This window comes from Solea senegalensis, linkage group LG3 (assembly GCF_019176455.1).
Source record: "Solea senegalensis isolate Sse05_10M linkage group LG3, IFAPA_SoseM_1, whole genome shotgun sequence".
Classification (NCBI taxonomy): Eukaryota; Metazoa; Chordata; class Actinopteri; order Pleuronectiformes; family Soleidae; genus Solea; species Solea senegalensis.
In genome coordinates, this window is record NC_058023.1 from 24,622,087 (window position 1) to 24,644,538 (window position 22,452).

The following is a 22,452-nucleotide window of genomic DNA, read 5'->3' on the forward strand; positions in this document are numbered from 1 at the left end:
AAACCAATTCTTCAGTAAAAATGTTGAATTTTGTTTAATTACAAAATGCTCTCAACCTGTATGGGATATAAATTTAAGCACAAATATGTTAACAGCAAAAAAAAAAAAAAAGTCAGCTTGGAACTGAAGTCCACAGGCAGTGATATCCTGTTCACACACAAGAAACATACTCTTTCTTGGCCCAAGAATGGTTTCTTTGTCAATTGACAAATTCATTATTACAATCGTAAAAAAGTCTTTATGTAACAACATGATGTTAGAGTCTCGACTTCCTGCTGAATTGAAAGCAGTACCTTTACCGAGTCACCTCTTCAGCTTTCGTCTCACTGCACCATGGCCAGGTCTTTGAGCGCGTGGCTCCGGTGCTTCTTGGCTTTATAACCGGGGCGAAGGAACTCGATCTTCCTCTTCTTGGCTTCAATTTTGTTCCTGTGCTTTTTGAGTTTCTTCTTGGCAGCGATGTCTGGGTTCGCTACCGCCTGTGAGCAGAGAGAGATGAGAACAAATATCAAGTGGCTGCCAACGACAGAGTTGCTGCTCTTGTGAGTGAGTGTGTGTGCATTTAATTGTGTTTCCTCAGTCGCACCTGCATGGCTCTGTGTCGTTTACGTGCTGCTCGCCGCTGTGAAAACTCCTTCTGTACAGCAGAGAAGGCCAGAGAGAATTTCTCCAGCCCCACTTGTCTCTTCAGCAGCTCTATCAGTTCCTGTGCCAGGTTCTTCAGTGTGGGGTCTGGATAGAGACAGAATTAAGGAATTAAGGAATTAAGTCGGATTAAAATCTAATTCTTTACAGATCAGATTTGACAGCTGACAGTCTTAACTAGTGGGGTAGTGGGTAAAAAGACACCAATGATCTAATCAGACCGTTTCATTCATGTTGCAAGGCCACATGATGTGATGGGCAATAATAATAATATTATTATTATTATTATTATTATTATTATTATTATTAACAATAATAATAAGATAATTTCTTGTTCTCATGTGTAACAGTCATTTCCATGGAAAGATGGAAGCAGTTACCTTGCTCTGCGTATGTGCTGTCCAGTTCTCTGTAGAGGGGAGTGATGATTGTGGTCAGGTAGGGGCCGAGTCTACCTTCCTTCCCCAGGTCCATGCCCATTGCTCCCAGGAACTTAAATACACATGTTCTCTGTGGGAGAGAGTGGAGGGAAAGAAAAAAAAGCCAGACAAAGGATGTTACACTTGAGAATATGATATCCTTTGTGACTGAATCACACTGCACTGTGAAATTTTAATTTGTTTGCCTCCTAAATATCTATTCTAGCTTAGACACATCTGTACAAGGAGTGATGTGGTAGTCGTGCAGTATACTAAATGAAGTAGAATGAATTCTTTGGGCCAACATACAGTACAACACCTGTCAAGGCTGCGTGTAGAGTGCAAAAGTGAGTCACTGTATTTTCAACAGCAGCTTCACCTAGGAAGTGTTGGAGTACAAGGATAATATCTGTTGTGAAGCCGAGAACAAGAAATGTAACTGCTCGTCTCTTTGATTACCTTTAGTGGAACTTTGGGAGTGTGTGCTGCTTCTCTCTTTGCCATCAGAGACAGCTTTTTCATCAACCACAGCAGAGAAGGAGGTCGATCATCCTTGTCAATTTCATCACCTTCTTCCTCCTCTCCCTTGTCACCCTCTTCTCCCTTGTCCTCCTCCTCCTCCTCCTCTCCATTCTCCCTCTGCTCCTCCACCTCTCTAACCTCTTCCAGAGGGGATGCGACATCAGACTCGGGGGAAATGAGGTAGATCACCTTGCCGACAAACAGCAGGTTCTTGATCACCTGAGGGCAGAGGAACACACGTCTTTTAGTCAAACTGAATCAGTGTGATTAACCGACATGACTGAGAGGCAGTAGGGAGTTTGTGCACCTGCTCTCCAGACGCTGTGTCCAGGAACTTTGACTGTAGCTGACGGCAGAGCGATAAAGCCAACTCCCTCATCTAGAGGCCAGAAAAAGAGAAACGTGAATTTGTTAAACCAATGAGGGAAAAAAAAGAGGGAAAAAGAGAAACAAGGGGGTCTTTAGCCTCACCTTCTTGTCCAGGTTGCTGGTGATGAAGGCTGTGGCTACTGACTGAGCCTTTGCTGCCTCTCCTCTCCAAATGGTGATCAGCTGTTCTGCCTGGTGGGCTGCAAACAACTGACCAAAGAGCTGCGAGGCGGTCAGCCACACCCAGCAGTGAGGATACCGCAGGTGGGCTTCAATGTGACCTGCAGGACAGAAATAACAAATGACGCGAGTGCTGCTGCATATGGAAATAATATATATTAATAATATATATATATAATATATTTGTGTGCGCGTTAGGTTTCTACCCCAGATGTTTGAGAGTGTGTTGTGAGGCTTTTTGACCTCCAGCAGACCACAGTGCTTGGTGAGTTTGGTAATGAGTGTTAGATACGTGAACAACAGCCTGTCTGCCCCTTTCTCATCCTCTTCCTCTTCAATCTGTTAGATAAGCAGAGTTAAAACAGAGCAGTCTCCTCACATCACAAACTCTAGCGTCAAAGTGTTGACATTTACGTCGTCATAGTTGTCGGGGTGGATCTCCTTCTCCAACAGAGGCAGCAGGCTTTTCAGTCGACGGGCAAACTTCTCCTCCTCCACCTCCACGAACAGGCCGCAAATCTGAGCGCCGAGGCGCCGCAGGGTTGCCTGGCAACAGACATCAGCCATCATTGATACTGAGAAGTAAATAGAACTGAAACAATCAGCTAATATGTGGATAAAAAAAAGAGCATTTATATTTATGCGTACCTTCTCTGAATTTAACCAGTTGTGGACAAATGTGAACAAGTTGTCGTGCTGGGTTTTGTTCAGCTGGGTAAGCAGGGCCTTGATGGACAAGGCAGCCATTTTTTTACAGCGTGCCGAGTCGTCATTGACCACGACCAAGGCCAGTGGGGCGAAGAACAGACCGCAGTACTGTGACAGCAGTTTCTACACAGCCAAAAAAAAAAATTACAGAAAGTTTAATGCATTAAAGTAAAAAAAAAATATCTGCATTAATACTCAACTCAAATGTATTTATCAAAAAAAAAAGAAAGCATCAAAAAATAAAACATTTAATACAATACAGAGCATACTAAAAACACAAAAGCATCCAACTTTTAACCTGAGTTAAATGCTATGGAGTAAAAGTAAGAAGATTTAAAATGCTCAACAGTCTAAAATTAGCTGGTTAGCCGACCTAAGCGCTCCGACTGTGTGAGTGTGTAGGTGCAGCAGTTCAGCCAGATACTGAGGTGCCAAAATTTTAAAATCAATCCTAAAACGTACTGGTAGCCAGTGGAGTGAGGCAAATGTTATATATGTTAGCCTATTGATTTTAATCTACCCTTAATTCAAGGGTAGATTGTTGTGTTTCCATATACAAGGTCGTACAGTTGAGTTGTAATTGACTCACCTTGGGAAAAGTCTGGAATATGTATGCCAGCATTTCCAGCACAGACTCTCTGCCTGTGTCGTGCTCATATTGTAACTGTGCCACCACAAAGTCCAGGTGGCCTCTCAGCCTCCTCCCCAGTGGATAATCCAGCAGGTACTTCAGATAGATCTGCAACACATGACCACAATTTCCTGACTGCCCACATCTCTTTATTCAACAGTCTGCAGCAAAGAGGAAAAGTGTAGCTTGTGTGTTCGTACCTGTCGACAGTGGATTCTGATCATACCATTGCTGCCAGTAACGGACAGCTTGGAAACTTTGGTCATCACCTCCTCCATCTCTGGAACTACAAGCTTCCTGGACAGAATCGCCTGAACGAGACAGACGCACACAGAAAATTAGACTATAATAGATTAGAAATGATAAATTAGACATTTTTAATAGAAGCCAAAGATTGGATCCTGAGGCTTGTTACCTTAAGCAAACCAAAGGCAGTGGCCTGGCGTGACTGATCATAAATGTCCTCCTCAGCGTATCCCAACAGCACTTGCAACTGTGTCTCAGAGATGTTGCTGCTTTTGACATTCTTTACTAAAGTGGTGATAGCCTGAGAGACGAACAGGAGACAGAAAATGAAAGTTTTATTACTTTCGGGTTGTGCTTTGAATCCAAACTTAAGATGAAACACAACAAAAACAACAGTTGATAGATGTTGTGTGCACTTTTTTTTTTTATGTATTACCTTGAAGCAGCTCTGGACCAGATGGTAATTTTCCCCACGGGCAGCACCAGCCTTTGAGTAATCCTTCAACAGGACAAAGAGCTTCTTAGTCAGCTGGTCGACGTTCCGATTCACTGCCGGCAGCGGGAATTTCAGCAACAAGGTGAAGCACACCAGAGCCTCTGTGGTCACCTGGAAGGGAAGAGAGTGGATGGAGTAAAAGTTATATGTATGAATTTGAGTGACCAGTATGTATATGTGTAACCATGGAAACCAGGGGTCACTAAAAGGCTGACCGTGGTCCGATTAGGACCCAGGAACCATCTTGTCCAGACCATTGCCATGTGGATTTGTCTTAAATGGTCTAGCTTTTCTAGCTTTTATGGCACTACAGGTCCAGGAAATTAACTTTTATTTACTTTCCACTTTAGTTTAGTTTATGATGCATCTATGATGTTCAAGACCTTTGCTTATGGAATTTTGTGAGTACCCCTGATGTCAACCATGTAAACTTCAGGTACTTGTACCTTGACATGCATGGAGTCGAGGCAGTCGAGCAGCAGCTGTATGAAAGGGTCTAGCATCTCCAGAGCCGAGGCATCGGATGATGTCACTTTGGATTTCTTCAGACTCAGGTGGAGCAGCTGAAGAACAGATGGATTCATATGAGGACAGCTCACAAACACTTGAGGTTACTAAGGACTAGCTGTGGAATGACGTGTACCTTGAGGCCACTGTCCACCAAGATGTGCATATTGGTTCGGCTGCTGACAGGAGCTTTCTGTCCTCCTCTTTTTGGGGTCGGAGGCAGAAGCAGACAGCTGGGAGGGGGCAGTCTGGGGTCAGGAGGAGGCTTTGCAGACGCTTTGTCTCTAAAATCACACATATACATATGTACAGTGTCAAAGGAAGTCAATGGAAATAGGCATTAAGGAGATTTACTGCATTTTTCTCTGGGCTTGTGTGTGTACCGGTCTCTCTTAGTGAGCAGTGGCAGACTCTGGCTGATCAGGCTGTGGCACAGCAGTAAGATATCCTGAGGGGCCATGCCTACATTGACCAGCAGACCCAGGACCAGTCGCCGTAGCACAGCTACCACCCGGTTACACGTCTTAAGACTGGATGTAGTCTCCAGTATCTGGTGGGAGGATGATACAAGAGGAATGAGGAGAACAGTCAATCTTTGCTATGGTCACTCCAGGTTGACTTATGTCAGCAAAAGCATGATTTTTCAAATGAATTTAAATCACTCCCTCACCTCCTTCAGGGGCAGTATGAGTTGGGTAATGCTCTCCCTGCTGCAGAACTGAGCTAGCAGCTCATAGGAGTCCATGCTCTTACTGTGTCGAGCCTCCATAAGCTTAGAGACGATCCCCTTCACCTCCTTCTCCTCAGCCACAGCCCCAAACAGCTCATTGTTGAAGATCTAACCAACATTGAACAGAGAATAGGTGATAAAGATAAATGATAATGATAAAATGAATACCTGAAAATGAAACACACCCGATACTCCCTCTTTAATATTTTGACAAATGGGAGACTACTGAGTAATGTGGAGTGAAAGAGGACATGTTCCTACACTGATGAGCATGTTCATGCATGGGTCCAGGTCACCACTCTTCAGTGTAGGACTGAGTGCAGACAGCAATTGGTACACTGTAAATGTCAGCACATGGACCTGAAAGGAAGGAGAGCAAACAGTTCAAACACATAATGAGCACTTCCTTTCCAAAAAATTGTGAAATGCCTCCACCTACAAAACCATTTTTTGACTAGTGTGTTTAAGTTCAATTGCATTAGAATACAGCTACATTTTTTCTGTCAGTGTGTGTGTGTGTGTGTGTGTGTGTGTGTGTGCGTGCACTCTTGCCTGGTAGCCCTTCACTAGGACACCCTGCATCTCTTTGAGCAGGTACTGCAGGTATCTGAACCCCAGTGCCTCAATGATCTTCACCAGTGTCCCTCTTGCCACATCACGAATCTCCTGGAAGCGGTTCCTCAGCACCACACACACCTTAATCAGGATTCTACACAACAGAGAAAATATAAACGGTCAACATACAGAGATTTTTCTGCCTTCATATGTTTAAATACATCCACTAGCAACACACACGTACCCGGGCAGGTTGGAATCCATGATGTGTGGAGGAAGAGTTTGCATCAGTTTAACCATCGCGAAGGCGATCGGTATCCTCGCCACCTCCTCCTCCTTCACGTCCTTCGACTTTGTCGCCTTGTGCTCCTCGTCACGCTTCACCTAGAGGACACACCTTTTACCGTTACAGTGCTGCTTGGATTGGAGCTTTTACGCGTATCAGTCGTTTATATGTGCAGTCTGTACCTTTGCAGTGAGACACTTGTGCAGGCGAGGCAGCACGCTGTCATTAACAGTCTGGTGGATGGCTTTGATCAGAGACTCCAGTTCTTCTTTGCTCTGTGGCAGTCCACTGGCCACTGCAGCAGCTTTAACAGCCCCTGGTCCCTTGGCTTTAGTGGTGGCCGCTTCCTCTGAGACACCATCATTGTCCATCTCCATTGGGACATCAGACGGAGCCGTCTTACTGTCAATGTCCATTTTCTCCTCCTCATCATCATCGCTTGGGTTAAAGTCATCAGCTGCAGCTTCATCCATTTCATCTGCGTCGACTGTGACATTTGCAGCTTGATGAAAGAAAATGACAAGGATGATTTTTTTTTAGTATAAGGCTAAATCAAATTCCTTTAAATGCATTGGGAACCATTTTTTTTTAACGATTTATCCCTTCTCCTGATATGTTTATGTTTTTAGAAATTACATTAAAGACTGTTAGCCAAGATGTGCATCCATTTCAAATATTTCTATAAATGTGGGAGCAACACATGAGAGGATGCAGAAGAGATCTGACGTGTCACTAACCTTCTCTGGCCTTAGCTGCCTCCATTTCTCTGCTAAGGGTCTGGTGGTCAAAATGGAAAGCCTCTAGAACTGTGACCAGCAAACTGGTGTTAGAGTGGGAGGGTGGAAAGGGAGAAAAGAAAAGGAGGAGACGAAAACCTCTATGAAACACTTCAATTACAAAGACAAGAACAAATCCAAAAGTCACAATTGTAATTTAAACGCAAACATAAACAGGAAGTCCCTACTTGACAGCCAGTTTCTGCTCAGTCTGTGCAGTCTGCAGGATGTGGATGAAGTATTTCATGTAATAGAGGTACTTGGACCAGGTCAGCCTGCGACACACTGCGCCAACCACCTCTACAGAAGCTGATGTCATATTCTCATGCTGCAACATGGGAATATGTATTTTTAGTTTCATGCACAATTTTAAAAAGTAATGTGTCATCACACATTCTACAATAAAAGGCATTTTCTTTACACAAGTTTGAATAAGTCACCTTGACCATCTTTTCATCTAGCAGGGCAGTCATGGCATACGGCATTATGTAATTCTGCATGGAGCGAGAAGTCATCACGACCGTGCCCTCAGTCAGCTGTTTGGCCAACTTTCTTAGCGCACGACCCCGACGGTGAATCTAAACACAGAAACATTTTAGTCAGACAGTCAGATAAAGGAAGGGGAAGAAAACGCCGTGAGAATTCATTGTTCGTCTCTGACCTGGATATGCTTCATGTGCTCAAAGAAGTCAGACTCGGGATCATTGTAGTCTCTGAGCTGCACCAGGTCTCTGAACTCTTTTTTGCAAGGGAACGTCTTCACCAGGCAGGCAAGCACAGTGGTGTAATCATGCTGCACACTCTGTGAAAAGTGGAAGGGTTGAGTTAAAAAAACGTACATCAGCCTGAATGTGTGAAGTAATCTCTCTTTGAAGGAGGTGCGAGTACCTCTGTCTTGCTGCGGAGCCCCTTGTGTACAGCGTCCAGGATGGTGTGTTGAATGATGTCCTTGTAGAGCTGCTCACCAGCTCCGACCGCTTCCAGCTGGGTGATCACTGCAGACAGACACAAGGTGGCGTTGTCTGCCAGTGACATGTCACCAATCTGTACCCAAGGATAGACAGAAAATTAAAATCTCATATTATGGCTATTCCTTTCAACAAAAGGTCTGAAACAAGCAGTCTGAGAAGGTACTGCAGGGGAGTTTACATTTTTTTAATTCCACCCCATTTTTTTTGTTTAAAATAAATACTTAAATTGGAAAAACTGACAGACATCGTTAATGTTGGCACTGGCATCGGTTAACACGGTACGTTTATAAATGGCAGTGGCACGCCACCATACCCTATAACTTGCAACATGAATATTTAAGGCTGTGTATTATTAGAAATAATTGTAAATAATAACACGAGGCTCTGTTTAATACAAAAAAAAATGTTCTGCTCCATCTCTCCGTTCATTTTGGAGGTTCTTGGTATGAAGAATGTTGAAGACCTCCGCTTTAGAAAGTTTATCCGTGTCATAAATCTACTTACCTCATAAGTATGGAAACAGTTGTGTATGATGATGCTGATGTAATCCAGGTCCAGAGTCTGCATGTCTTTGACATGCCTGGTGGCGTCTTGGAAAGCCGTCAGGCGCATGTCAAAGTAAATCTCATCCAAATGCCGACTGTCGAACGCATTGAGCTGGAGAAGATGAACAGGAAACAGCATTTGTGTGGTTACTAATACTACAAAGCAGGTGAATCTCACCACATAGATTACTGTGTGAATAACAATAGGTCATATGATATGAATGATCTTACTTTTGCTGTTAAGTCAGTGATATATGTGAGGGAGGGCTCCATATCTGACAAGGTCTGAAAACAGAGCACCACAGAGATCAACAATTTTCATTTTAAATGCTTTGCTGAGAAGTACAGCTACAAATGCATGTCAAGTACTCATCATTCAAGTCAAGTGTGGGTTTAACAGCCTAGGCCTCAATTTGCAACACCCATCTCCTAGTTTTATAGTAAGGACTCAGGATTTGAATGGGAGATATTTGCACTGTATGTCTGTAAATGCCACCAAAAAATTACTGGCTCAGTGGCACATTTCAGTTACGTAAAGCTTACTTTTGATCCCTGCATCCAGTATTTCACAAGTTAAAATTCAGGTTTAAAAAGGAGAAACCCTGAGGTTGATCCTGTGAACCTAGGTTAGACTGCAGTATCGAATGGCAATAACTACAATCTGTACCTGGAAGACACTGGTGAGAGCCTGCCTGGGCAGCTTGTTATGAATGACGGAGAAGAGTTTGCTGAGAGGGCGGAGGAAGGCAGAGGGCTGCTCACACTGGCGCAGCAGGTTCTGTACGGTGGCCAGGATGTCAATCTCCGTCTCCTGAAACAAGCACATAATGAGGTAAATTACAGAGACAAATTTGTTAAAAAGCTCCACTAACTTGGCTAAATCCTTCTTCTCTTTCTGAGAATGGAAGACTGACAGTAAAACATTTTAAACTCGAATACATTGTACAACTACTAGTCTAAAAGGAGCACTTACAGAGCCCAACATTTCTAATTCATTAGACTTACCTGTGGGTTGTGGCCTCTCTGGAGGTAAGGCAGCAACAGGCTGATGAGCACTGAACTCTGATCTTTGTCGCTCACAAATCGGCTGACTCTGTAAAATAGAACGAAACATAAATTAAAAAATCAACTAATATAATAATTAATTAATTATATATATATTTATACATATATAAATACAATTCACAATTACAAGTTAGCTTCAAACAACTGCTTTGTAAAACTTTTACAACACCTCTAGTATACAGTGAGACAAGAAAAAAAGAATCACTATGTTCTCTTTATTATATGAACCTAGATCAAAATAACTGGTTAACCGTGGACTCACTTGGAGAGGATATTGAGCTCCTTGGCCACCTGTGCTCTGTACTTCTTCTTCTTGAGCCTGTCAGTGTTGCATATGATCCTGCTGAAGTATCTCAGCAGAGTGGAGATGTGAGGCAGCAGCAGTCTGGAGCCCTGAGTTAATGAAGCTGCAGGAAATACAACATGCTTATCAAACGTTTCCCAGGAGATTAAGAAATGAAACATAGAAAAGGATTTTAAAAAAGGTGAAAATGCATTTTAATAAAGCCAGCTTCCTCTGACCTGTTGTATTAACAGCGCCCTCTCCAGGCTGTGGGAACACACTGCTGTTGACACTCAGCTCTGTCTCTGACTCTGAGGCAACAAAGTCTTCAGATGTTGCTAGAGACTCAGCGATGTCCATAACCATGGCGATGGTCGCTGGGGAAGCATTCTTGGCAGAGAGGAGGGAAAAGACATTCAAGAGGACGCCACACTCTGGATGGTCTGGTCTTTGCTTGGCCAGAAGAGGAAAGAACCTGAACCAGAAAGACAAAATTAATCCTATATTTACTTCAACTCTTGCTGGTTAACACTGATGGAGGGATGAGGAGTAGATTAATAAGTGATGTGATTGAAAAGTGACAGAATCTGACCTTGCATTTTTGCACCAAACATAGATCAGTTTAAGCAGAGGTGTTGGCGAGTAGGGGCTCTCTGTGGGCAGACGACACACCTGTAAAAAGGGGAAAAAAATGTAAAGTTAGTGTTAGTTGGTGAAGTCTTTGAACAAAGATAATGGAACAAATCCGGTTGTTTGTTGTTACGTACCTGAGGCCACACCACAGCCTCGAAGACAGCGTCCAGTTCATCTGGGGTGAAGCTGTAGAAGTCATAGCCATCAAAAAAGTCGTGGATCCTCAAAATGCTGAGTCGCCTGAGGTTCTTTAGAGGACTGATGCAACCCGACTTCAGCTGCGAACAAAAGAGGCAGAATTTAATATGGATAATGTACCTATGAGCTTTATAATGGACAGAGGCAAAGCTCATATAAGCTCAAAGAATAAGCAAATTTATACTTTGACACACACATCCAGCTTTCACTGGAATTTTCCACTCAATGATTCGAAGTTAATCATACACATGTGTAGATTTAAGGGTATATTTTGAAACAGGAATAATTTATACATTAAAGTAACACTGCAGATCCATGTTAAAAGCTTAAAGATTATTTAAGTATGTTACTTCTGCATTGGGTTTCTATTTTCTCCCTTTGTGTGCCTTTCCTCCCACAATCCAAAAACATGTATGATGAATGCGAGAGTGAATTGATAATCGTCTCTGTGCTCTCGCAACCCTGCGACCCTCATGTGGAGGATAAAGCGGCAGACAATGGATGGATGTTGTAGATGCCGTAATGTTGCTTTGCTGATTCTATTTTATAGCAATCTGATTATTAGAAACATGTTTGTGGCTACCTGGTCCCTCTTGTCCAGGACGGTGGACACACTGGCAGCGACGCAAAGTAAAATCTGCAGCACTTTGGGCAGGTAGATGTGGATTAGGTGAGCCAGTTTCTGAATCACCACATGGAGGATGTTCAGCAGGCTGTGTTGACGGCCCAGCGGCAGGATGGCACCCAGGTCTGTCTCAGCAACTGCTCTCTCCACTGACGCCAGACAAGATCCTGAAAAAACAGCACAGGCACAACACTGACAAGGGAACTTCTGCCATTTTCATCTTCTTCATATGATATCTTAACAGGAAATCCAGATGTGAAACAAACTTAAGTTGACACGATTAACTGTCGTATGTAAATAATATCTGCAGATGCTGGATGGTGTGTTTTTGTGTGATAGGAAAAACTTTTAAGGAAGTCTTTGATTTTCTACCTTGACTGTGATGGCTGACGGGCTCCAGCAGCAGGTTGATGAACATTCCCAGCTCCTCAGCCTGGCAACCTGCCAGGAAACGCAGAATGATGGAGGACCGGGTTGAAGAAGAGGCTTTTCCCTGGAACCTACTGCCCGTTTTACTGCGGAGACGCCCGAACAGGACCCTATGACGAAGAGCAAAATAAAGGCTGGTGACTGAGGGAATATGTAAGTCAAAGCTAACAGACATAAAAAGGACAATTAAGGAATCAAAATGTTTTTTTCTTTTCTTTATTTTAAACACAAAGCAGCTTCAGTAAATAATTGAGGTGAAGCAGACAGACTGGCTGAGGACAGTGTGTGTATAAAAGCACAATCCTCCGTTTTAAACACTTCCTACATACAATAGGATAAGAATAAGCTTAACTATGAACCGTCTATTGTGTGTTTTCTGGCTAATATGTAACCAATCAGTGTTGTTTCATAGCCCATTAAAAATACTCACAAAATGAGCAAACTGACATCAAGCAAGTTCAAAGAAATGTTTGGAATATTTGGAAACACACTTGGTTTGTGTGAAGAGTTAATAATTTGAGAGGCTCTACACCACTCTCATGTCTTGATTCTATTCAAGGGATACTGAGATACGGGAATGGACAGATGTGACAGATGCGAGACTGGTAATCACTCATCTCATCTAAATGAAAATGTTCCAACATGCTTTATTCCTTTAGGAGGTAAAACAGATAGTTTGCCTCACACATCCATGTTCAGTACCTCATAAGCAGCGGGATCAGTCTGGCTCTGTGTGAAGCTTCAACCACTCCGGTCTCCTCAGAAATGTTGAAATGGACAATCTCCTCCTTGAAGTGTTTGTCATCGAGGAGCCTCTCAAGATTCTCCCTGAACAAACACAAACAAAGGTTGAAACACTGCGACACACACCAGCACTGTCATGGCTAACAGTGGTTACTTAGTGATTTAACATCTTTTTCAAAGGCTTAATAGCAGGACAGACTTAAAACTTAAACTCGGGTTAAATACTTTCACTTTCCTATGAAGTTATGTAAGGATTTCATATCAAATAAAATATAAACATACTGGATTACAGTTGGAAATAACATGAACAACAGGAATAACTCTTGTCCAGAAACCAGTGCAGTGTGACAGGCTGAACAAAGAGCTACACACACTGTCCTGTCAGCACCGCCTATCTGTCTGCAAGATGGCTGGTTGTGCTGAAAGTGGATAGCTTGATAACAGAGAGTAGAACGTCAAGCAGAGATAGCAATGAGGTTAATATTCCTGTCTGTAACTATAGAGGTTTAATGAAAACAGCTGTAATTTATCAAAGACGCTCACAATGATCCCATTGAGAAAAAAAGACAAACCGAGACTGTTGCTTCAACAGGAATCCAACTTGTTTTCCTGGCTATCTGTTAGAGTAATTATGGTGGTTTTCTTACTTGTACGGGACAATGTTGGAGTCTTTATATGTGAGAAGACATTCCAGTGCCACACGCTGAATCTGCTGGTCCTGATGACACAGCAACTGAAAACAAACAAGGAGAAGAATACATCATGTTGGTGTAATGTTGGTGTAACTAGTCCAAAATTCCCCAAACTCCTTATTCCTTTACGAAAAGTGCTCGGATACAATTGAATTTCACAAAAAAAATAAAAAAAAATAAAAATAAATAAATAAATAAATAAATAACCCACACAATTATGTTCCAGTAAAGCAGATCTGAAACTGGTTCAGTTCAATAACATGTGCAGCTGAATGTGCGGTATTTGGATTACCTGGTTATAGAGTTCACTGAGATGGTTCTCCAGGTAGAGAGAACGAGGGTTGGTGAATTTAGCAAAAACTCTTAAATGGGCAATCAGCTGTCTGTGAGAGGAAAAGCAAATCCCATTAAAACAACTTCACATGGTCATAAAGAGCAATAAGCTAACAGCCTAGGTCCCACTGGTCATCATAGTCCTCACTACTAGGCCGTTGATCTTCTACATACTTCATTAATGTAACTAGATAATGGTAGCTGGTAATGTGGTTGTGGCGATGTCTTACTTTGCAGCAGCTTTCCTTGAAAGGGCCTTCCTCTGCTGCTGACCTCTTTCCTCCACATCCTGCTCCTCATCCTCCTCTTTCTCCTCTTCCTCCACAGCCATCCCAGAATCCTCTGGGGCAGCAGCATCACTCCTCTTCCTAAGGTCCTGAGTAGGGGCTACCAGTAGGTCAGCAGGATAAAACTCATTCCTGATGACAAAAAACAAAAAAGCATAAGGACCCCATACTACACAGATACATGGCATTTTTAAATCAACAAGGCAAATCAACAACCCTATGAAACACTGACCTGATAAACCTGAGCAGCAGAGGACTCAGTTCTCGGCTGCGTGGTTCCACTCTGTCAGGAAACTGGGCCATGGCGCGCCACAGCAGGCTACGGAAGTTAGGGAAGTCCGTCCTGTCGTTTGACTCACTGGTCAACTTCAACTGCTCTAGGAACAGCACGCCCACATCCCCACTTTCTATGACGTCACAGCCCGGTTCACTCTGATGACTGGACTCTTCCTCTTCATCATCATCATCATCATCATCCTCCTCCTTCAATTGATTTTCTACGACAGGCAGAAAAAAGGGACTTAATTTTCATGTCCATATTCGCAAGATATGTGTTTACAAAAAAAAACATCTTTGCCACTGTTGCCCCAGAATCTAGCAGCCCAGCGGAGAGCTGTACCTGCCAGCCCTGCCACCATCTCCAGATGTTCATGGTAGACCGCCCAGAAGTCCTTGTTGTCCATCCCCTTGGCATGGCTCCTGAAGGGAGGAAGGAAAGCTTTGTAAAACATTTTGAATGATATACTTTAGGTCAAATAAAAAGAAATCTTTTATTTTTTACTTTTCAGCTAATAATTTTTGGCAGGATTTGTTTATACTCACACAATCAGTTCAATGACTGCTTCCCACAGTGGCCTGAAGTTGACAAACAGCATTGCAATGAGGTAACGTAAAGGTACCTGAAAGAAAAGGTGGCATGATAATTAGTTTTGTATACTTCAAAAATGAATGAATTAATCTGGTAATCTTTATATATACACACACACACACATATGTATATATACATATATATATATATATATATATATATATATATATATATATATATATATATAAAAATATCAAACATTAGCTGTTCAGGCATCTCACATGTCAAGCTTTTATGCTTTTCTCTGTCATACATTGGGAGAAAATAATTCTGTTTGACCTTAAGTTGGCTGACACATTTTAGGATATAGGTAGCATATGACAACATGATTATAAATGATTAATTAAAAATGAAAGTAGTAATTGCATTGTGTGCTGTACTGTACAAGAATCATGGCAAATGCATTCAAGTAATTTGCTCTCATTTTACAATCGTATGTGAGCTGAAACGGAATTTCACCTAGATCAAGTCATGAGTTTTGATGACTTGACCATTCAATGTTAATCCTACCTGCTGGAAGGAGCCGTGTGGACCCTGTGGCAAGTTACGCTGCACCAGGTCGTGTCTCAGCTTCCGGAGGTGAAGCAGTTTTTCTCTGTAGTCCTGTACTGAAGCTGGCACCAGCTCTGCCTGCAGGCAAAATGCAAACACCGGCTGGACATCCACGTTCTCCTCACCCTGGACAAGAACACAAGCTTATGTTTAATATTTCTATAACTCTATTGTGGTAGTTCGGCTAGACTCTGGACTGACAGCTGTACCTGAGACTGTGAAGGAAGCTCTGCCTCAAACTGAGTGAGGATCCTTAAAGTTAGAAGGCGAATCTGAAAGAAAAAAGTTAATGTAAATAAATATAATGGCTATAAACTATATATTATTCATAATCAAGCTCAGATTTAAAAGAAGGCTGGATTTAACCTTCTCTTAATAACTTAAAATTATTTGCCAGGTGCACACAAATGCCAATCAGACTAGGAGAAGACAGGCTGGTTTTCTGTGCTTGGGCGACAATTGTAAATAAATCTTAAGGGATCCAATTTGCTAATGCCGTTACTGGAGACAAACCTTGGAGATGTTGGAGGAGAGGTTGATATGCAGCATATGGTAGAGCTCCAGCAGCGCACTGTGGGACAGATGCTCTGAAACACCGCTGACTGACAAGCGGGTGTAGTACAGGTCTCCGAGCAGCAAAGCAGACAGGTCTGTGGGAAACTTCCTGTAATAACAAGAGAACATAAAATTAGACATTTTAACTCTACAGAAATAATAAAAAAAACAAAAACATTTTATTGCCGATTGTGTTGATATATGACTCTAGATACTCAATGGACAAGGACGGATGCAACACAGTGCTTACTTGAGGATTGAAGTGATCTTGTCCACAGTGACCAGGGAGAGAAGCTGGGCAGTGCCGTCCAGACAGAGGAGGCAGCTCAGAGCCTGTCTGGCCACAAATAGACCAGCTGGAGGAGAAATGACGAGAAAACAATGCAACTTAACATTCAATGCAAAATCTTACACTCCAAAGAGAAACAGATTTATTTTTAGTTTTTGGGTTTTCAAAAATCTCCATGTCAGCTCAGCAGAATTACAATTTTAATCTTTATGTGGCACTGTTACAAACTATTGAGCTACGATTATTTCAATTTTCTTCTTTGAATAATTAAACACAATTTATTACAAACCTTTCCCCAGTTTCTCTGCCTCAATCTGACAGAGGAGGTGGTTTAAGAGTGCACTCACAGCAGGAACAACACTAACCGCAGCCAGTGGTCTGAAAATTTAAAAAACAGTAATAGATAGATCAGAAAATAAACATAAAGACATTTTAAAAATGCATGAAAGTGAATGTGAGGCAAAGGAAGCAAAGGTCATCTCTTTTACATCAACATTCAGAAGCCAAATATCAACCTGGTTATTTTTAACTAACTCAATCATATTTTTTTTTCTCATATTAGTTTAATGTGGGTACATTCTTCAGTTTACAGGTGATATGGATAAAATACACTTAACTAAAGCATACTTTCAAAACAGGATTCAAACATGAGTGAAATTTCCCCAATACATTTCCCTATCCAAAATAATATATACACTCCACCTGTGTGGATATATCTCTCAGACCAAATAACCAAGAAACCAAAGTTTTACCACACTAGATGTGTGTGTGTGTGTGTGTGTGTGTTACCTGATGTGTGGCAGCAGCACAAGTGCAGACCATGGCAGAGACAGATCAGCGATGGCCTGGTTCTGCTCCTCAGGGAGTCTAATCAGAGACAGCACCAGCTCTGGCACAGCTGGCTGCTCTGATGTCGCACTGCTCATCACACTGCAGGAGGAGAAATACACATTTACTTCAAGGCAATTTTTGCAAGGATTGTTAATACAAGTCACCTGCATGAGTCAGACAGCCAGAGACGTTCACTGTTCACTAGTCTATTTATGACTTAAAAAAGTAGAGGAACAATCAGGGTTCCCACTCCTTGGTTGACATCACTGTTCAAGGACAAATGCCGACACAGTTTAAGATGAGAGTGCAACTTGTAAGAGCCGCTTTGCCCATGGCATCCACTTTTTCATTTGCAGCACGCTCTGCATCTGGCCAGGTGTTTGTCTTTGGGATCTTGGTGAGACAGAGAAGTTATTTGCCCTCTCTTGCTCAATGTTACTTGATCACATGTCAATGGCAGAGAGAAAGTTTACAGTGCCCACAACACCGCTAGTAATTACAACTCAACGTTTGCTCTGTGTAGGCCTAGTATACGTACATCAAGCTATGCAGGGCACATAAGACAGAAGGTGGCGTCCTAACAAACAAGGGGAGGATGGGAGACATTTACCTAAATATCAACTTAACTTAATTCTGGCACAGAATTCAATTCATTTCCATTTAGGGTGAATTTCAAAAACAATGACTGCATAATACAATTATAAACAATAATATAATAAACAATTACAATGATCCATGGGAACCCTGAACACTTTATTATATCTCACCCTGTGCTCTGTGCAGTAAAGAGCAGTGGGTAGGTTTCAAAGGCCATGGAGCCGTCTGTTGGGGGCGGGGCTTTAGCAAGGATCAGGCTGACCAGCACGTCCAGGCCAGAGTGGCGAGACAGAGCATCTCCATGACTGAACAAACCAACAGTGAAGCGCAGTAGGCTGGGGAGGAAGAACTAGAAGAGGGGCAGAGGAAGAAGAGGTAAGTGTCAGGGTTAGAGAAAGACAGACACAGAAAGAGGAAAACACTAAATATATCACTCTGGACTCACCTGCTCAAACTGTTTCATGGTGAACATCTCCTTAGTGAACTCTATAATCAGGTCCTGGTCCAATGTACTGCCAAACACCTGTTAAAGAAAATAGTCAGAAAAGCAGCAGTGCAAACACACCCATTTCTGACTCTGAAACAGAAAATAACCTTTTGAATTGTCTCTTGGATGAGTGGCTTGGGTAGGCTGATGTTCTCCCCGAGGAGCAAAGAAGAGATGATCTGAAGGAGCAGGCGGGAACATGGCACAGACAGAGCTGAGCTCTGAATCAGTCGCAGCACCGTCTGGAGGCACACAACAGTGAGATGGTGACAACATACAACTGAAATGGACAAGCTACTATATTCAAAGTAAATAGATAAATAGTTTTTATGATTTCTTCCTGTTACCTGGCAAACCGCCTCTGGCTTGGTGACCTTGGCTCCATTTCTATGGGACACCAAGGTGTGGAGAATGAACAGCAGCCTCTCCAGCTGCTGTGAAGCCTGGCTGGCCCCCTCTTGCTTTTCCTCCATGACACCAAGGACCTCCACTACACTAGCCTGTGGGGAGGGACACAACACTGTCAGAAATAACAAAGGCAGAAAGTACGTTCACACATGATGTTTTCACTGAGCATTGCTTTAACCTGTATGGACTCCCATAAAACTAGGAGGTGCTCTTTATCAACATGACTGGCTGCAGCCTGGGCCATGTGATCCAGAGCATCCCTGACAGTGTCCCAGGGCAGAGGGGCTCCTGGGCAGGTTGTGGGGCCAAGTTTATGTAGAGCCACAGGAAATGCCTGTAGAGAAAGAGAAAATAAACTTCAATCGACTATAACATGACCACATTTTACTCTTGAATAGGCATGGGATGATTTTAAAAGTATAATTGCAACAACAACAGGTGCAGCCTTCGTTATGCATCGCAGATGGGACAGAATTTTTTGTGAAAAATTATTTATGAGATCATCATCATGATAAATAATAAGTAATGAGGAAAGATGCAGCTCCCCATAAGCACATTAAGAAATCGATCACCAGTACTATATGCTGGTGATCTAGACAGGATTTTCAAGTCACTCAAGTGAAATATTGATGTTTTTCTTCATTCACGATTAACACAAAAATAGAAATTCACCAAGACGAACTAATTGTAAGTGATTTTAATCAAGATAAGCGATAATCTTGTACATTGTCCCATCACTACTGATGAATAAAAACTGTGCTCTTTCACAAAGCAAACTGCTTTACATCTTATGTGAAATAACCCAACATTGAGAACACATAAAAAAACAACTCACATTTGCAGAACAGGAGTGGAACATGTTTCTGACTCCTTTGCACATCTCAAAGAGCAGCTGACCTGCTCCTTCTGCCTTATCAGGATGCTCCTCTAGGTCTGAGAATACATGAGTGAGCAGGGCATCAAGATCAGGAACCTGTGGGAGGAAAAATGACGGATGACCACTGCAAAGACTGAAACAAGAGAATCTGCTCTCACAAGAAATGACTGCACCAAACAAAAATTAAATTCATCATAGGAGGTAGAGCGTTAGTGTGTCACCCACCTTTCTCATCAAAAATGAGAAGCTCTCTGCTGCAAATCTGCGGATATGTTCTTTCTTGTGTTCCAACAGTGTGCTGTACAAACTGTGGGACAGAAAGTGCAAATGTAAACTTTGAAAACTAGATTTGTGTGCAACCTTATGTGCGAGTAACACAATTTCATATAGGTGTAGAAACAAATATTACAGATTAATACATGGTGGTGGCCCACAAAATAAAAGAGCTGTGACAAAATCCAATTTGAGTGGATACAGTGAATCACAGTACACAGATACCTTCTTATACTGGTTCCTAAGACCAGGTTTCCGGCCCAAAACCAAAACATTGTTGCATGCTGAGAGAAAAGGCAACCCATCCCTAGGAATTCAGCAGTAAAACATAAATACAGTGATACTCCAGCTTGTTTCTCACCTGTAGATGTTGGTCATGTCCTTCACCATGAGCCTCCACAGGTACTTGTAGAGGTAGGAGAGGCAGGTGAACACCCACTCCAAGACCTCTGTGTCCTTTGTTTCCAGCAGTGATGTAATAAGAACGAAAAAGTCAGGAAAGTGAGGATAGAAGTCAGTCTGCAGGTCTCTGGCCAGCTGAACCACCAGGCTGGAAGGAGGAGGAGGATATAACTGAGGTTAGTGCCATTTACTGTTTAGTTTTTAATTAGCTAAAATGTGCTAAAGGGTGTAATTTCATTTGATCAACAGGTAATTTCTCTGTTAAAACACTTACTCCAGAAGTGGTTGGTAAGCGAGGCTGTTACTGACAGCCAGATGCTTTTTCAGACACTCCACTATAAAATTCTGATGGAAAACCAGCATGTTGAATGACTGGCTCTTGTTGGACACCTCTTTCAAAAATGTTGCTGTAAAGAAAAGGCATAAGCACATGTCACTAATCACAGGGTGACTGTGCTGCAAACAACATGGCATTTTATTACTGTACACTTACTGAAATTCTCTGTCAAGTTGAGGTCTCGCCATTTTGTCAGCCCTTCAGAAAAGTAGGTTTCTACCTCCTGTATCAAAAGAACAACGTTGATTACCACACACAAATACAGAGAACTTCACTGTAATATATGGGCGTAAAGGTAAGGGACGACTCTACTCGCCTCGGCAAGAGATCCAGTTCTGTCGATTCGATGAATGACATCGATGTTGACATTGGCAAGTCTTTCTGCAAAAGTGAGAAACTGGAAGAGACAAGCAAAAAGATTCGTTTTTAATCTGCTGTAACTGAAAGCCCAAGTGATACAATTCGTAATGTGAAATAGAGACGATGGCCAGGGATTTACAACTTACATGCCAAATACATTAGCGTGTCACATTAAATCAACTGATGTATGCTAGTGAAATTATTAATTAGTCCTTCACTAATAACGTGCAAGAATTAAGTGATAATACACTATGAAAATGATTAGACTTGTGTCCCTGCCACTCGTGTTTGTGGACACTCACCCTGTAGGTGTTCTCTGATTTGTGATACGAAGACTTGGACTTAATCTTCATTTTCGCTTCCTTGTTTGACAAAAGTCGGATAGTATTCCAGAGATAAACATGTGATTAATGTTTCATGAAAAAATACGCTTTAGTTTTGGAAGTTACAACTGTAAACACACATGCCGACTCCAGGGCGCCACCATGTTGGACAAAGCATTCTGGGTATTTTTTCTCCGCGTGGTGGACGCTAGAGAAGCAAAAAGACGAGATAATAAACCCCCTTGTACTTCCTGCTTCGTTTTAAGCTTAACGCTGTCCCGTTTTAATTTGCGGTTACGAGTACCGATTATTGAATGATTGCCAATAATATTGCCATTTAATGAATAACAAAAAACGTTTGGTAGACCTAAAACCAACACAAAATGTAATTATTTGCCAAATATTGAAGTCCTAACAAACAACAGCTAAAATAAGCTATTTGTTTAATCTCATATTTCAATATCATATCTATATGATAATATAGAAGCCACTTTGAAAAAAGAAGGCACACCCAAGTCATAATTATGAGATGCTAAGTCATAATTTTGAGATAGTATCTTTTTTCCATGTGTCAGAAACAGGCTTCCATACATATATTATGATCTCATTGTGCATATTTTTCTTTATTCATGCATTTTTAAACTTTTTTTTTTTATATTTCGACTAATCACTCTGCTTTTCAATCATTTGCTTCTTTCAGGTTCACAAATTTGCTGCTTCATTTAATCACATTCTATCATGAGAACGTTATGATGGATGTATTCAACTTTCTAATTTATGTACTGTAAAACAACTGTTTAACCAGGTAAAGTCTCACTACTTATTTTACTTTTTTTACATTATTCTTTTAAAAGAGAGACCTGACCAAAGATGACAAAGATTTAAATCCCCCAATCTCACCCGGTTCAGAAAATAACTAGTAGGTTAATGAAAAAGTCTAATATGCCTGGATGTCACGTTTTTTATGTGCTCATGCTGTTGTGGTGTGTGTGTGTTCTTAGTTACCTCTTTAGAAACTTTGCCGGCATAAACAGTGACCTTGTCAGGACCAGTGGTCAGAACTACATTTCTGAGGAACTGGTTATGTTTTAGGGCTATGATTTAAACTGTGGTTAGGTTAAGGTTAGGATTAGGCACTGACTGGTTGAGGTTGAGAGCTAAACCTTTGGTCAGGCTGTCCAAATGAATGAAAGTCAATGCATAGTCCTTAAAAGGATCGCTGCAAGAATTTGTACGAGTGTGTGGTGTGTGAAGAACTGATGATCGCTTTTATCCTGTGATTAGCTGAACAATTCATTCTGTTGACTTCATACTGTATGTACCTGCTTGGAATGCTCTCTCTCTCTCTCTCTCTCTCTCCCTCTCTCTCTCTTAAAAGGTTTCGGTCTCTTGTCCTGATTTTGGCTCAGCATTGAGTG

The 22,452-nt window shown here is 41.9% G+C and overlaps 1 protein-coding gene across 1 annotated transcript; it reads right to left on the bottom strand.

Annotated features, from left to right (window-relative positions):
• Positions 1-18: 18 nt before the first annotated feature.
• On the bottom strand, positions 19-21,204 carry utp20 (UTP20 small subunit processome component). The gene is made up of 61 exons (XM_044020967.1): positions 21,014-21,204; positions 20,668-20,748; positions 20,508-20,574; positions 20,289-20,421; positions 19,974-20,162; positions 19,565-19,646; positions 19,298-19,435; positions 18,641-18,796; positions 18,402-18,554; positions 18,162-18,296; positions 18,013-18,090; positions 17,738-17,916; positions 16,929-17,069; positions 16,429-16,517; positions 16,101-16,206; positions 15,809-15,959; positions 15,505-15,567; positions 15,254-15,421; positions 14,698-14,774; positions 14,495-14,574; positions 14,108-14,372; positions 13,819-14,007; positions 13,548-13,638; positions 13,211-13,296; positions 12,522-12,647; positions 11,763-11,929; positions 11,349-11,557; positions 10,702-10,845; positions 10,527-10,606; positions 10,174-10,409; positions 9,914-10,058; positions 9,592-9,679; positions 9,254-9,397; positions 8,818-8,871; positions 8,546-8,698; positions 7,959-8,114; positions 7,732-7,872; positions 7,511-7,648; positions 7,259-7,398; positions 7,032-7,114; positions 6,477-6,796; positions 6,253-6,392; positions 6,006-6,162; positions 5,715-5,813; positions 5,394-5,561; positions 5,107-5,273; positions 4,860-5,007; positions 4,663-4,779; positions 4,157-4,327; positions 3,890-4,021; positions 3,675-3,785; positions 3,433-3,582; positions 2,784-2,966; positions 2,550-2,681; positions 2,342-2,474; positions 2,058-2,236; positions 1,894-1,965; positions 1,524-1,805; positions 1,026-1,155; positions 587-732; positions 19-479 (listed from the first exon to the last, which is right to left on the bottom strand). Exons 1-61 carry the CDS (start codon positions 21,062-21,064, stop codon positions 324-326), a joined length of 8,445 nt encoding a protein of 2,814 aa, XP_043876902.1. The 5' UTR covers positions 21,065-21,204; the 3' UTR covers positions 19-323.
• Between the last annotated feature and the right edge of the window lie 1,248 nt (positions 21,205-22,452).